At 44.5% G+C, this 14,275-nt stretch overlaps 1 protein-coding gene across 3 annotated transcripts in view; it reads left to right on the top strand.

The window, feature by feature from the left end:
- Positions 1-14,275, top strand: part of RNF180 (ring finger protein 180) — a 137,204-nt gene that overhangs the window by 97,765 nt on the left and 25,164 nt on the right. For all 3 annotated transcript variants that reach the window (XR_002093057.2, XM_014594074.3, XM_014594073.3), the window contains exon 6: positions 139-264. Coding sequence is in view for 2 of the 3 variants with exons in the window: in XM_014594074.3 (XP_014449560.2) it covers positions 139-264 (126 nt within the window). In the remaining variant the exon portion in view is untranslated. The remainder of the gene's footprint in view (positions 1-138; positions 265-14,275) is intronic.

Genomic DNA, 14,275 nt, shown 5'->3' with positions numbered 1-14,275 from the left:
TTGTGATCTTCATCAACTGGAAGAGATAATAGTAATTGGGAAAAATGCACAGGCATCTTTAGCTTTCCTTTTTGTCCTTGTCCAAATGCATTTCTGTATTTATCCAGGTTCTAATTATATTTTTTCCATTTGTTATAGAACTGAACAACTCTACAAAATCTTTCTTCCCTTCAGAATATTTGAAATTAAAAGAAAATTTTCAAAAATCAAGTTCTGCAAAATGGCCTCTGCCCAGCTGCAGAAAAGCATTCAGAGTTTTTGAAGGTAACAAAATCACTACAGAAAACATTGCAATTTGAATGATACAATATTTTAGCTATGCAGAGCCTAATTTTCTATCAAATACATGTGCAATTAGTAACTAATTTGCAAAATTTTAGCCGTCCATCTACATGGACAATTTGTATGCACATTCATAGTAATTGTATGTGCAATGTAATGCACACTTAGCAAATTTCCTGTAGACAGCAGGAATCATTTGTTTTCTTTCTTGAAAAATATCAGCTCTAGGCTATGGTAAAAAAAAGGATCAGTCTTCTGTGAAAAAGTAAAAGTATAAAATACTAGTTAGGTATATCGCTCATAGGTTTAATCTGCTGGCTTTCTGCACATGAGGTGGAATAAGGCTTGTTACTTTTTTTTCTTTTTTGTCGTCTGAACATAATGCGTGTTTTCTAAAAAGAAAAAGAATAGATCTTGTAGCTAAATTAATCCTTCAACTTTCCCCTTGCTGGTAGCTGAAGAGTATTTAGGCTAAAGGAACAAAATGTCTGATTCTGCTTCTTCCTTGGATTAAAAACCGGAATACAGAAATCAGAGATTTCTGCCTTCTAGCCCAAATAATCTTCAGTTAACCACCATGGAAATATAGTGTTAAGTAAGCTACAAGAGAACAATCATCTGCTTCATATGATAAGAAACAAAGTATGTATCCCTTTTTCCAATTCAAGGATTTCTGTCACCCCAGGCTAGATGTACTGATATAGCTGGCACCAAGTAATAAGGTTACTCTGGTTTTTGGAATAGTTTCCCAGAGTACTGGGTCTTTATCAATGATACTTTGCCAATAATATTTCACATGTTTGTTTAAACAATGTACCATGCTTCTAAAAACATATAAAATATAAGATACCTTTTTAACATTGGTTAGTCTATCCAGTCCTGCTTATACATCAAAAACAGTGCATTCTGGTTGACAAAGGAGAGGTGGGTCAAATGAAGTCATGATTTAGATACTGAAAACAGGAAATTCTGTAATCCAGGGGTTCCCAAACTGTGGTACGTGTAACCCTGCAGGTACACAAGACACGTCTGGGGGGTATGTAGGAGAAATCATCATGGCTGATTTAATTTTCATTATAATAATAATTGGTATTTAAGGGGTTAAAATATAAAACACATGCTGGGAATGGTGTGTGGGCAGGTGGTCAATCTGGAAAGAGGCACTAAAAAAAAAACAACTTTGGGAACCTCTGCTCTAATCCAACAAAATTGTGCAGGCAGACTTGTAAAGCTGGCAGTTGGCAAGACTTTTATTGTAGTTCTCACAGACAAAAAAGCAAACAAAAATAAACAAGCAAATAATTCTCATTCGGGCATTTATATTGTTTATGATGTTTATGCTGAGCTTATCATTTTAGTGCTATAATACTTTATGTAAAAAATAACTGTACATGTCATCATTATTATTTCAAATATTTTAAGTGCTAATTGTATGCTTGATTCAGGATAGGACAACACAAAGATAATGTCCCTGCCTCCTGGGGATCCCAAATAAATAGTATGTTGAGAATGGAGGGCTAGTGATATATGTCAGAGTTGTGCCTTGCAAGATTAAGCTCTAAAGTCATATTTACATGTATGCACTTTGAACTAAAGCTCATTGAATGTGTTTTATATCAAAGCGCACTGCTGCCATTTTTTCAGTCTGGAGATGTACAGTGACACTGATACATGTTATGTGGAAGGCTGCTGGAGCATGTCAGTTTCCACACTCCAGCAGAATCGATTAACTCAATTAATTGAGTCTGCTCCTATGCGCTAGATTTCCAGTGTGTTGGAGTAGGCTCCACGCACATGTGTAGAAGCCCTAAAAGATCAGATAATTTCACCCCCTGCATCTTGTGATCTCCCCTGCACATCTCCAGGTAGCAACGGCAGCAGCAGCTCCAGCCCCATCATTCACTATACTCAAATCCAAGACGAGGCTTTTTTCCCCCCCATGTAAAATGGGGAAGAAAACCTCATTTTGGATTTCAGTAAATATGATATTCTAAGGAGTTCTGCATATCAGAAGTACCTCCAAAATATGTTGTTTAGCTTTCACAATATTAAAGCCAGAATAAGTGAATCTTGAAGAAACTGGCCACTGAGCAGATGCGATTAAAGTTAGGAGCCAAAATTGATTTTACTGAATTTTGACAAAAGGGTCGGGGGGGGGGGGGGGGGGGGGGGGGGGAGTCTGGTGAGGGTCAGACCTAGGATTAAATTAGAGTTGTATGTTATACAATCTGATCCTAATTTTCTAACAAGCACAGAAGTATAGGCTTCAGGTTTGAAACAACAATAATTTTTTTAACATGCCTCCTGATTAAAGATCAGTTCAAGTCATTGTTGTGGAGCTGTGCAGAATATAAGGCCCTTCTACATAGGCAGTTAAAGGCACAATGGGGTCTAATGTATGATCCACACAATTGCGCCTCCTGCCATGCCACACTTGCATAGCAGGAGGTGTGCTTGTGGGATCGTGCATTAGATCATACTGTACCTTACTGCTGCTAAGAAGCAAGCTCCTGCATCTAGGAGCCTCCTCAGTTAAGGGGCTCCCAGCCATGGAGCGCCCCACACATCTTGGGCTGAGAGATTGTGTCTGCCACAATCCCCCAGCCTTGGGGCTGTGAGACACACCTAAAGCTGTGGGTTTGTGGCTGCTGCAATCCCCCAGCCTCAAGACTGTGTGAAACAGCTATGGCTGCAGGTTTCACACATCCCCAAGTTGGGGATTATGGCTGCTTCAGACCTACAGGCCCTAGGATTTCATGCACTCCCAAGGGTGGGGGGAGCTCATAGCCCAAAGGGTTTCATGCACCCTCAAACGCTGTGGGATTGCGCCCAGGGGGTTTCATGCATCCTTGGGGCAACTGCACCCCCATGCCACCAGGACCCAAAGTCAGCAGGGACTGAAAATCCCTCCAGCGATGGGCCTCCCAGCCACATGGTGCACCCCTGCAGCTGGGAGCCCCATCAGCTGCCAGGGCTCCCAGCTACAGGAGAGACTCTGGTACATGTGCAAATTAAAGCTCAGTAGCAACCAGCTATAAAGTTAGTACACATTTTTGAGGTCTAATGTTATAGCTGGTTGGAGCTTTTTGTGACATGATAGCTCCTTTGCACAGGTAGCTGGTTTCAAGGTAATTGCACAATTATCCAGTTAATTGTGGCATACCTGTTATGTGTAGAAGGGGCTTTAACTAGCAAGCAAGAACATGTTCACAGTCTTATTTTCTTTTATTAAATAAACAAACTCCTCACTACTTTAGTGCCTGTATTCTGCCCTGCTATCTGCTTTCCAGCTTTTCTTTTAAGAGCATTAGTATTGCACGTCAGTGCTGTAGCTGTATGTCTTAGAATTGATAAAATATTTATTGCACTCTTTATTTTGGAAACCTTTCCACCCACTGTAACCAAATACTTTCTGAACCACATGTTAAATAGAATTTCCTGTATAAATATTTTTAAACATCTGAACTTTCAGAATATGCAGAATGTCCATGGGAAGGAAAATATTTTAACTCTCATCTTTCCAGAATAAAATGCACAGAATATTTAAAATCTACAATTTCAGGGAACGTATAAAGATTAATGGAATATTATAAAAACTAACAGTGTAGCAAGTGCTGGGAAGAGGCTTGTGCACCCAAGAAACCATGACAGGGGCTGCTGCCCCCTCACCGCTCCAGTGGCAGGGGCAGGGGTGCAGGCAGGGGCTGGCCAGCATGGTCCCCTTAGGCAACAGGGCCACAGAGGGGTTATTTCCCCACTCCTTTCGGCATCTGGTGGAGGTGCAGGAAGGGGGTTTATTCTACTGCTTGCCCTGTACAGGGAGCAATGAGCGGAGGTGGTGTTTGGGGCCGGCAGGCCCTGGGTGCAGTATCCAGGGGGAGTACCCTGGGGGCAGATGGGGGAATAAACCCCCTTCCTGCCCCCTTTGCCTCAGGGGGCCATGCCAGCCAGCATCTGGCCATGCCCCCGTCCTGCTGCAGCAGCAGTAGCAACGGGGAACCACCAAGCTGACCCAGGCTTGGTGCTCTGTCAGTGGGACAGTGAGGAGGGAATTTAAAGTCACTCCCTGGCCAGTTCACTTGAGGCCACTGCTGGAGCTGGCAACACCCCCCAGCACAACTTCCCTGCAGCTGAAGGCACACTCCAGGGCCCCCAGCTTCTGGTCTGAGCCACTGCAGGCATGTGCCTGCATTTCCTGAGTCAAGAGGAAATGTCTGTCACATGCAAATTGGTTCAATCTACGAAGGTTAGACTAACCTGAAAAGATTGAATCAATTCAGGTTCTGGCTTTTTGAATGTCTGTCCCTGGCCATGGAGTCAATTATCTGTGCACAATGCCTCAGTGTCTTTCTCCAGAGCCTGCATTTAAACTGTTCTAGGGCCACATGCTACTCATGAGCTGCAGTTTGGCCACCCCTTGTCAATTACTTGGTTGCCTGCAATTGCTGGGGGGGCTGGACTTAATGATCCAAACAGTCATTTTTACTCTTCTATTACTAAATTTGTTCATTAGATGAGGGGTGTCCAACTCAGGTGGTCTCACGGGCCAGATCTAGACTTCAGAACTTCTCAAAGGCTGTATGACCCACCTCTGGCAATAGGATGGCAGCTTGTTGGCATGGTTGCCAATGCCTTCTAAACCCAGAGGGCGAACACCATCACTACTCACCCCTCCCTCCTTTTCTTGTGCAGCTAAGTTTAGACACCAATGGCAACCAAAGACCCCAAATTAAGCGGCAGGGAAGTGGGTGGGACAGCAAGCAATAGCAGCATTCACCTGCTGGGTTTCAGAGCCACACCAATGCAGCAGCTTCAATAGATGTGCTGGCAAGTCTCACAAGCCACAGTTTAACCCCTTGCAGGCGACATGCACCCTGCAGCTACCAGTTGGACAGCCCAGATTTAGATACACATTACCAAAAAATCAACTCATCAGAAATAATGTCCTGAGTAAAGATTGTATTGTATAAGACCTGGACTAGGAGAGTCTGTTGCTTATTTTTGTTCATTTTTGAAAATCAAAATATGTAACTCAGGACCAGACAAAATACAGCCCATGGACCATATCCAGCCCGCCAAGCACCTTCTTCTGGCCCATGGCACCCACCAACAAATTGTGCCTCACCTAACCCTTTCACCCACAAGGGTGGGAGCAAGGCGCTCATGTATCCAGCCCCTACAACATACCCTGTTGTGCATTACTCCCATCCTCATGGGCAGAAGGGCCCAGCCCATCCAGCAACAGCTTCCATGCAGGGCTGCTGCTGTTGCTGCAGACTTCCCTGTGCCCACTTGCTCAGGGCAGCAGATAAGGAAGTGGAGGACCTGGGGCTAGCAGCAGCATTGAGCATGAGCCTGTGCCAAGGGGGGAAGTGGCAGTGCAGAGCCCAGGTTGGCAGGGGTGTGGGGAACCCCTCCACACTTCTCCCATGGCATGCAGCCACACCAAGGAGCAGCAGCAGAGCTGCACACTGCAGCAAGGAATGCAGCCCCTGCCGGGCAGTCGGTATCTTCAGCGCTCCCTGCACTCCATGCAGCATGGGAGGGAAGCCTCACACTCTAGAGCTATCTGCCTTTCCTGCCCTAGCTAGTTCCAGTGCGTGGGGCTTTCCTCCCTTGCCTAGCCAGTGCATGGAGCACTGGTGATGCAGACTGCCCAGCAGGGGCTGCACTCCCTGTGGCAATATGCAGCACTAGCCGGAACCAGGCACCAGCGCCCTGAGCAACCCTACCTACTGCTGTGCCACTGGGGGAATATGGGGCCCCACACCCCCCCCAACCTCTCACACCCCCCAAAGTCACACAGACACACCCTGCCCCCACAACCCCCCACATATACACAACCCCCAACATAACCTATTTCCCCCACACACACTGCACACACACCCCAGCACCCCACCATACACACACCCAATACCCCCCACATCCCATGATATACACACATACCCCCACACCCCACCATGCACACACACACACCTCACACCCAACCATGCACAGATACACACCCCCACACCCCAGCATACTCACACACATACACCCAACCACCCCCCCACAATATACAGGACTAAGAATTTATTTTGAGGAGTTTGCATAGTCTATATAGAGAAGATTGCATAACACAAATCATGACAAAAATATTTTTGTAATAAAATGACAATACATTATACTAGGTGTTTGACTTTTAGTGTATGATTTTTTTTTCTGGTTCTAAGATGGCAACCCCCCTCTTAAAAGGAGTATTTCCAGGGTGCAAGGGGAGGGACTTCCAGTAGCAAAGGTCAGGGGTTAGGGGTGGGACTTCTGCCAAGATGGTGACCAGGGGGCAGGGCAACTATTAAGGGGCAGGGCTACCTATGTGGCCCTCAAAAGCTCACCAAAACTTGTTAAGCGACCCTCCACCCAAAATAATTGCCCACCCTGATATAAGCCCAATCAATTAAATGAGATAGCAAAGGTGTAGTCAAGAAAAGAATTCTAGCCAGACTGTGTAAAACATTAAAAATAATAGATATTCACATACAGGCAGACACTGTTGTTCCTCGCTGCCCTAATAATCAAGAATATGAACAATACTTGTTTTATATGATAAATATATATTCTAGATGCTTTTAGCAATTGTTATATAAGCACAATAGATTAGCTAGGGTAGTTAGCTAGTAAATATCCCAGGTCAAATATTAACACCATCTTTGTATGTTGTCTTGCTCATGATGTTTCTTCAGTATCTGCTTTGGAATGGATTTTCTCCTAGGTTAATCACCGAGGGGACACAATTAGATCAACACCATTATGCAGTTGTAAATCAAGTGCAGTACAAATAGCCCATATCTAAAAATGTGTAGAAAATTTTAAAATGTTTTGTTTGAAAATGAAACCAAACTAAGGAATTTATGTTTAACGTGCAGACAGTTCTCCAAAAATATCCAAGAAATTATGCACTTATTAGTATGAAATTTGGTCATATGGTTAACTGGCACACTGTATGAGAAACAAAGTGGATGTCTTATAATAGTGCTGACACTCCAAAAGCTGCTGCACATAGTAAAGCATAGCAATGTAGAAGTTGTATTACACTTGTGATTTGTGAGGATAGCTGGATCCCAGAACATTGAGACTACACATGAAAGCCAAATATTTCTGTGCAGAGTTTTGCCTTGTGGAGACTTTCTGTATTTTAAGGACCGGCTTCAGTGCTTTAAGGCTATTTGTGGAAATGCATGTCAGTTGATTCACAGCACTGATCAACACTGGCTGGGAGCAGGCAGAGCAATGCATCAAGCTGTATTCATTGCGTAATGTGTACCATTTACATGAGATGGGTTTGTTTTTCAAGATGTTGCCTGACAAATTGCTGATGAAATCAGACAAAATGAAAGGAGTTAGAAGACAGGAGGAGTGGATATCTGTCAAGCTATCTGTAGATGCTGACAGTGTACATAAACTGAAGCCTGTCATCCTTGGCAAAGCACAGAATCCAGAATGTAATAAAAAGTTCTGCCTACAATTGCATGATTACTACATAAAGAGGAAAGTATGGATAGTGAGCGGGATTCTGTGAGAATTCAGCCCAAGAGTGAGATATGAGAAACACCACCTTTTTCTGCTGATGTACAGCTACCTCATTCCTGAAAATCCTGATGAACATTTCAGTAGTTTCTACAGACAACAACCACCAGTCACTTGTCATCAGTGGTCACAGCAATGAATGCATACAAAGCTTGTAATGGTGTTCTTGTGCCATTTGTGACACATGCTGACCCTGAATGCAGTCAGGAAAACACTCCCAGGATGTTCTCACAACTTCAGAAGTGCCCTTAACCCCAAACCCCTCTCTACCATCTGTTGCTTAACCACTGAGAGCAACTGAGAGTGTCCAAAGGTTATCCCCCTGACCAATAGCACCTCAGCTTTACCTGTGTCACCTAGGTCTTGCCAGCTCTTAGTAACTGGAAGAGGGGCAAGGTGAGTGAGGCACCTGTCTGGGGCACCAACTTAGAAGGGGTGCCAGAACTCCCCACACACACACATTTCCCCCCCCCACCAGATTTTTGTTATGGAGGTCCACCCTCCATAGATATGCTACTGAGTGAGGCCAGGGAACCAGGGAGGAGGGTACCATAGAGCTTCTGCAGCTGATAGGCAGGGTTGCTGCACACCAGCTGCAGGAAAATATCAGAAAAAATAATCTTGCCTTGAATCTTCAGTCCAAGAATGTAGCTTCTCAGCCCACTGGCTAAGGGCCTAAAGTGTTTCCCTGTGCTTGGGAAAACTAAAGACAAACATTTGCTCTCCTGACCAGGCTTAAATATGGTTTCTTATCTGGCCATTCACATACATTATCCTCTGGGTTCTTGCAGAGCCCACACTATGCATATAACTTCCGGCCCCCAAGGGTGTGCATGTTTATCAAACAGGAAGTCTTTCCAGATCTAATTTTGACCAGAATATTTTCATCCTTTCAAACATACCCAAACATAGTCTTTCATTTAATTTTCCCACTGTGAGAAATGTCCTTCCTTGAATAGCTTGTTCCCAGGTGATAACATGCTAATGTTTCTCCTCTTAAAACGTAAATATGTCATTATCTGGAAGGGCCAGGTTCATGGGCCTCAGATCACATTTGCCAGGGTCTGCTTGCTTGGCTATTTACCATACCTATGTCAGATGCTAATTTTCAGTGCTAATTTTCTTCAGCTGTTTGGGCTTTGAGCCTCTCCCAGGTGCAAAGAAATGCGTTGTTCAAGGAGAGACACCTGATCATCCTTATCATACTATGGAATTGTGGCCCTATTACAACAGATAAAAATGCATTTCATATCATATACCACAATGCCACAAGTAAACATAAGGACAATAAGACTGAACACGTCTTGACACTACCAATAAAGAGAAACTACAGATGTCACATCCGTAAAACAAACTCAGAGAAACATGCATGACATCCCATGAAGGGTTTGTAGTACCATTGATATCAGTTACAGTCATAGTGGAAACAAATGATACAATCCATTGGACCAAGCTAAGTTGGTACAATGCAACGTTAGTGACCATTGAGAACTGTTGGTACTAGGAGACTGTTTACAACCCTGGACCCTGCATTTGGGGTTTGGCTACTTAATGCCTCACAAGGTGCAGAAGCTGTACAGTTCCCCTTCTGCCTGGCAAAAGCCCAGTCCTGTTTATCCTTTTGGGTGTCCTGGATTCCCTGACTCCTGACGTCTGGCACTGCCTGGACTACAAATTTGGATCCTGCTTACTGATTTGGACTGTCTGGTTCTGACCTTCTCATGTAGCCTTGGCCCCTGGTCTGGATCCTCCTCTGGCTCAGGTCCTTGTCTACGCCTGTGCTTTTCAAGATTGCCTACAATCCAGTCCTTAAAAAAGATTGATGAGAAGATCATTAGCTTAGTGTAGGCAACATTCATCATAGCTGATAACATCATAATAGCTGATGATGTTGGTGAGACCAAGACTGAATCTACTGTATTTACTCTAATACAAAAAAACCCTGAATGTGAGACAACCCTCCAGTATTTAGGTTCTACACACAAAAAATGTATAAATTTATTATAATTTTCCATGCATGGAATATAATTATTGAAGGATCATCTTAAACTCATATCCCCCCTACTGAAAGTTGGGGGGGGAAGGTGATGAGGGGGGTAGTAATGGTTTAGACAGTGGGGGACAGACAGTGGGGAAAGAAGTAGGGGGGCATATGTGAAAGGGCAGGCTATGGGGGCAGGTGGTAGGGGGCAGGCTGTGTGAACGCAGGGAGCAGGCAGTGAGAGAGGCAGCCAGCCCCCTGCTGCCTGCCTCCCCACTTATACCCCCTTGTGCCTGTGCCCCACAGCCTCAGTTTGCCTTGATTTTCCTTTCCCATGTTCTCCCCTCCTTCCCTCTCCATGCCATTTCTGTCACCTGCAGCCTCAGGTCCCTGCTCCCCTTCCTCCCCTCCTCTCCTCACTGAAGTCTCTCTTCCACTTCTTGCCCTTCCACCCCCACTTAACTTTGCTCCACACCCCACACCAACAGGCTCCATCCCTGCTGCAGCCCATGAACAGACCATGGCTCCAGCCCAGCCCTGTAGCAGCAGCATGGAGCCGGCAGTACTGTTCCAGCCTGGCCCTGTAGCAATAGTGGTGGGAGGGATGGAGCCTGCCAGTGTAGAGCAAAGGTAAGGATAATGCAGCAGAGGTTGAAGAGACAGGGAGAAGCAGTGTGGAGGGGGAGATTGGGAACTTAAGGGGAGGAGCAGCATGCAGAGCCATGGGGATGAGGCAGGGGGCAGGCGGCAGCTCTGGCTTTGGCTCCAGCTCCAGTCCCAACACTGGGTTGGGGTCGGAGGCCCAGCAGCAGCCTGCCTCATTCTCTTTAAGTAGCTGTGAGATCAATAATCTCAATAAGAGATTATTTTTAGTGAATAAATCTGTAAGCTGCTAGACTATATTGCTTGAAGACTTCATAATACTAAAAGGCAACATGTATTTTGGGCATGCTGGAAGCTGATATAAAAATTCTTCAAATTGAGGTTCATTGTGTTTTTCCCCCTTCATGATACATTTGTACTATAGGTAGGGACCTATCGAATTCATGGCAGAAGCGGGGTGCACTGTGGCTCCTTTAATCTTGCAGGTTCCCTTGGCACCCTGCCCCACCCCCCCACTAATGGGTGGAGGGGCCCCTCTTGCATTTCGCTCCTGATCAGTGGGGAGGCAAAAACTGTGGTTTTAAATATGGTGTCATTTTTGCCTCCTGCCACTGATTGGCTAAGGGGCCCCGGATGGCCCTGCTGTTTGCTGCTGACTGGCAGGGAGGCAAAAACAGTGCCATATTTAAAACCATGATTTAGCTTCCCTGCTGATCGGGGGGAGCAGCTGAGTTCTCTGCTAATCACCAGCAAGTGGGGGAGGGCAAAGGGCAAGGTGTGCATGGGAGAACATGCAAGATTAAAGGAGCCACCGTATGTTCTATTTCTGCCATGAATTTGGTAGGTGCCTAACTATAGGCCCTAGTTGTTATTAATTACAGTGTGTTAGGAAAATGCAACTTTTGATTACCTTTCTGGTGATTTTAATGTATATAAGTTATAAGTAATTGGTATGTGTATGTACACAGCAGCAACCAACCCACAAATATTATCAATCTCTCCACACACACACTTACCAAAACTGAAAAATCTGTCCTTTCTAAAGGCCTAAATTTCTGTCCAGAAAAATACCCTAACAAAATACTTCAATGTGGAGAACTAGAAGAATTCTTCCGACGCCTGCGCCTCAAAGAATATTTCCACGACCAAACTGAACCCACTCCCAACAACAACTCATCCTCTGACAACATTCAGGAAAGGATCAATGCCAAAAAGCCCAAAAAAACATCAGATTGGACACCTCACAGTGGACGAAACCCTAACCTTGACCGCTACATTGACTGCTTCAGGGAAAGAATGAACAATGAAATAATCAGCAGCACACGCCACCACAGCAACCTCTCTCTACCAGAGAAAAAGGCCATAGAATCTCTAAGATCCAACCACCAAATAGTAATAAAACCAGCAGATAAAGGAGGAGCCATAGTCATCCTAAACCGTGAGGATTACATAAAGGAAGCCAACAGACAGCTCTCTGACACCACCAACTACAAGAAGATCCTACTCCCCTTTTCACCAAAAAACTCAACTATACCATCAAATTATTTCCATCAAGACTACAAGAAAAACTACAGACCTTGATTCCCCCGCTACCTAACCCAGGGACTTTTTACATGCTCCCTAAAATCCACAAACAAGGGAACCCTGGCAGACCTATCATATCCAACCATGGGACCCTAACTGAGGAAATATCAGGTTTCGTTGAATCAATCCTAAAACCACTTGTCACCCACAGAGCAAGTTTTGTACAAGACACTACAGACTTTCTACGGAAACTTAAAAACATAGACCTCCTTCCCAGCAACACACTTCTAGCCACCATGGACATTACCAGCCTATATACCAACATCCCACACCAGGATGGCATCCAAGCCTGCCTTACATATCTACAGGAACAAGATTACAACTCAGAATACAGACCCAAAGATATTACTGACCTTATAAACTTCATCCTCACACACAATTTCACTTTTAATAATCAACACTTCCTCCAGATGATGGGAACAGCTATGGGCACTAAAATGGCCCCACAGTATGCCAACCTTTTTATGAGCCACCTGGAAGAAGACTTCCTTAAGAACTGCACCATCAAACCCTTGCTATACTTAAAATACATCGATGACATCTTCATCATTTGGACTGAGAACCTGCAATCTCTGATTGAGTTCCATCAGAAATTCAACAGTCACCATCCCTCCATCCGACTTTCTTTAGAATACTCCAGCATCAACATCTCCTTTTTAGACACAAGGATCAGTATCCAGAAGGGTAAAATACAGACCACAGTATACAAGAAACCCACAGACCAACATACATATCTGCACAGAACCAGCAATCACCCTAAACACACCAAAAAAGCTGTGATATACAGCCAAGCCCTCAGATACCACCACATTTGTACTGAAGAGAACACCCGGGATTGCCACCTCACCAATCTTAAAAAGGCTTTCACCCAGCAAGGACACTCGTCCAGAGAGGTAGATCGCACGTTTGAAAGAGCCACCTGGATACCACGTGAAGAACTGCTGCAGTACAGAAGAAAACTCCCCACAAATCGCACACCACTGGTTATGACGCATCACCCCTCCCTTGAACTTGTACAGAAAATCCTCAAACAATTGCAACCCATACTAGACAGAGACCATATTCTTAAAAAGATCTTCCCAGAGCCACCCATCCTAGCCTTCAAACAAGCACCGAACCTCACCAATCTCATCACCAGAAGCAAACTTCCTCAAGCCCAGAACACACCAAAAGGATCCAGACCGTGCCATGACAAGAAATGCAAAACCTGCCAACACATCTCCACCACCTCCACAATTACTACACCCCACAACAGAGCCATCAGCATCCCAGGATCTTACAGCTGCACCTCCAGAAATGTAATATACCTCATCCAATGCACCAAATGCCCTGATGGAAAATATGTAGGAGAGACCAAACAACAACTGCACACCAGAATGAACGCACACCAGAAATCTATCAAAGACAGAAATACCCAATTACTGGTGGGGGCACATTTCTCACAGGAGGGCCACTCTCTCTTCAATCTCTCAGTCCTGATCCTCAAGGGAAATTTACACAACACTTCCCAGAGACGAGCCTATGAGCTCCATTTCATCAACCTCCTGGATACTAGAGATCATGGACTAAACATAGACATTGGATTTTTGATACATTACAATCTGCCTGGCAACTGACTCCCCAGCCCAGCCCCTGGCTTCTTTACTTTTCATTCCATCCAGGAAGAGCACACACCAACTGCTGAAACTTCCTTAGCCTGACGAAGGGTTTTTGAACCCGAAAGCTTGCTTAATAAATATTCTCCAACTATTTGGGTTGGTCTAATAAAAGATCTCAAATTCACCCAAGGAACCTTGTCTGCCTATGTACACAGCCCTGTGTCTTTGGCCCAATTTTTTGTTATAGTTCATGTGCATTTTATAATATTCCTGTTACTGTGTCCACCTTGACTCTTCCCATGAATCAAGTGGACGTGGTTATTGACAAGATCATGGGTATAGACTGTACATAATATTTATAATTCAGTAACATCCAACAGCTCCAAACAAAATTGGGGCCACATTGTTCAGGTACTATAAAAACAAACAAATTTATAATCCTTAGATCATCCTGCAAAGTAATTCAAGAACATACAAGTAGGTAGCAAAAGAATGGTAGACATTTTTCAAAATGAAGACAAATCTTGAACTTGATGTAGTGAAACTGGGAAGGCCACTGGAGAGATTGAAAAAAGGGGACTGATACAGTCAAGCGTGAGCAAAAAAGATGGACATAACAGTATGTTGTAAAGTTTTGAGAGGAAATTGGCTAGGAGGACCA

The sequence above is a fragment of the Alligator mississippiensis genome, chromosome 3 (assembly GCF_030867095.1).
Source record: "Alligator mississippiensis isolate rAllMis1 chromosome 3, rAllMis1, whole genome shotgun sequence".
In the NCBI taxonomy this organism is placed as follows: Eukaryota; Metazoa; Chordata; order Crocodylia; family Alligatoridae; genus Alligator; species Alligator mississippiensis.
This window is presented reverse-complemented; position numbering and strand designations above follow the sequence as displayed.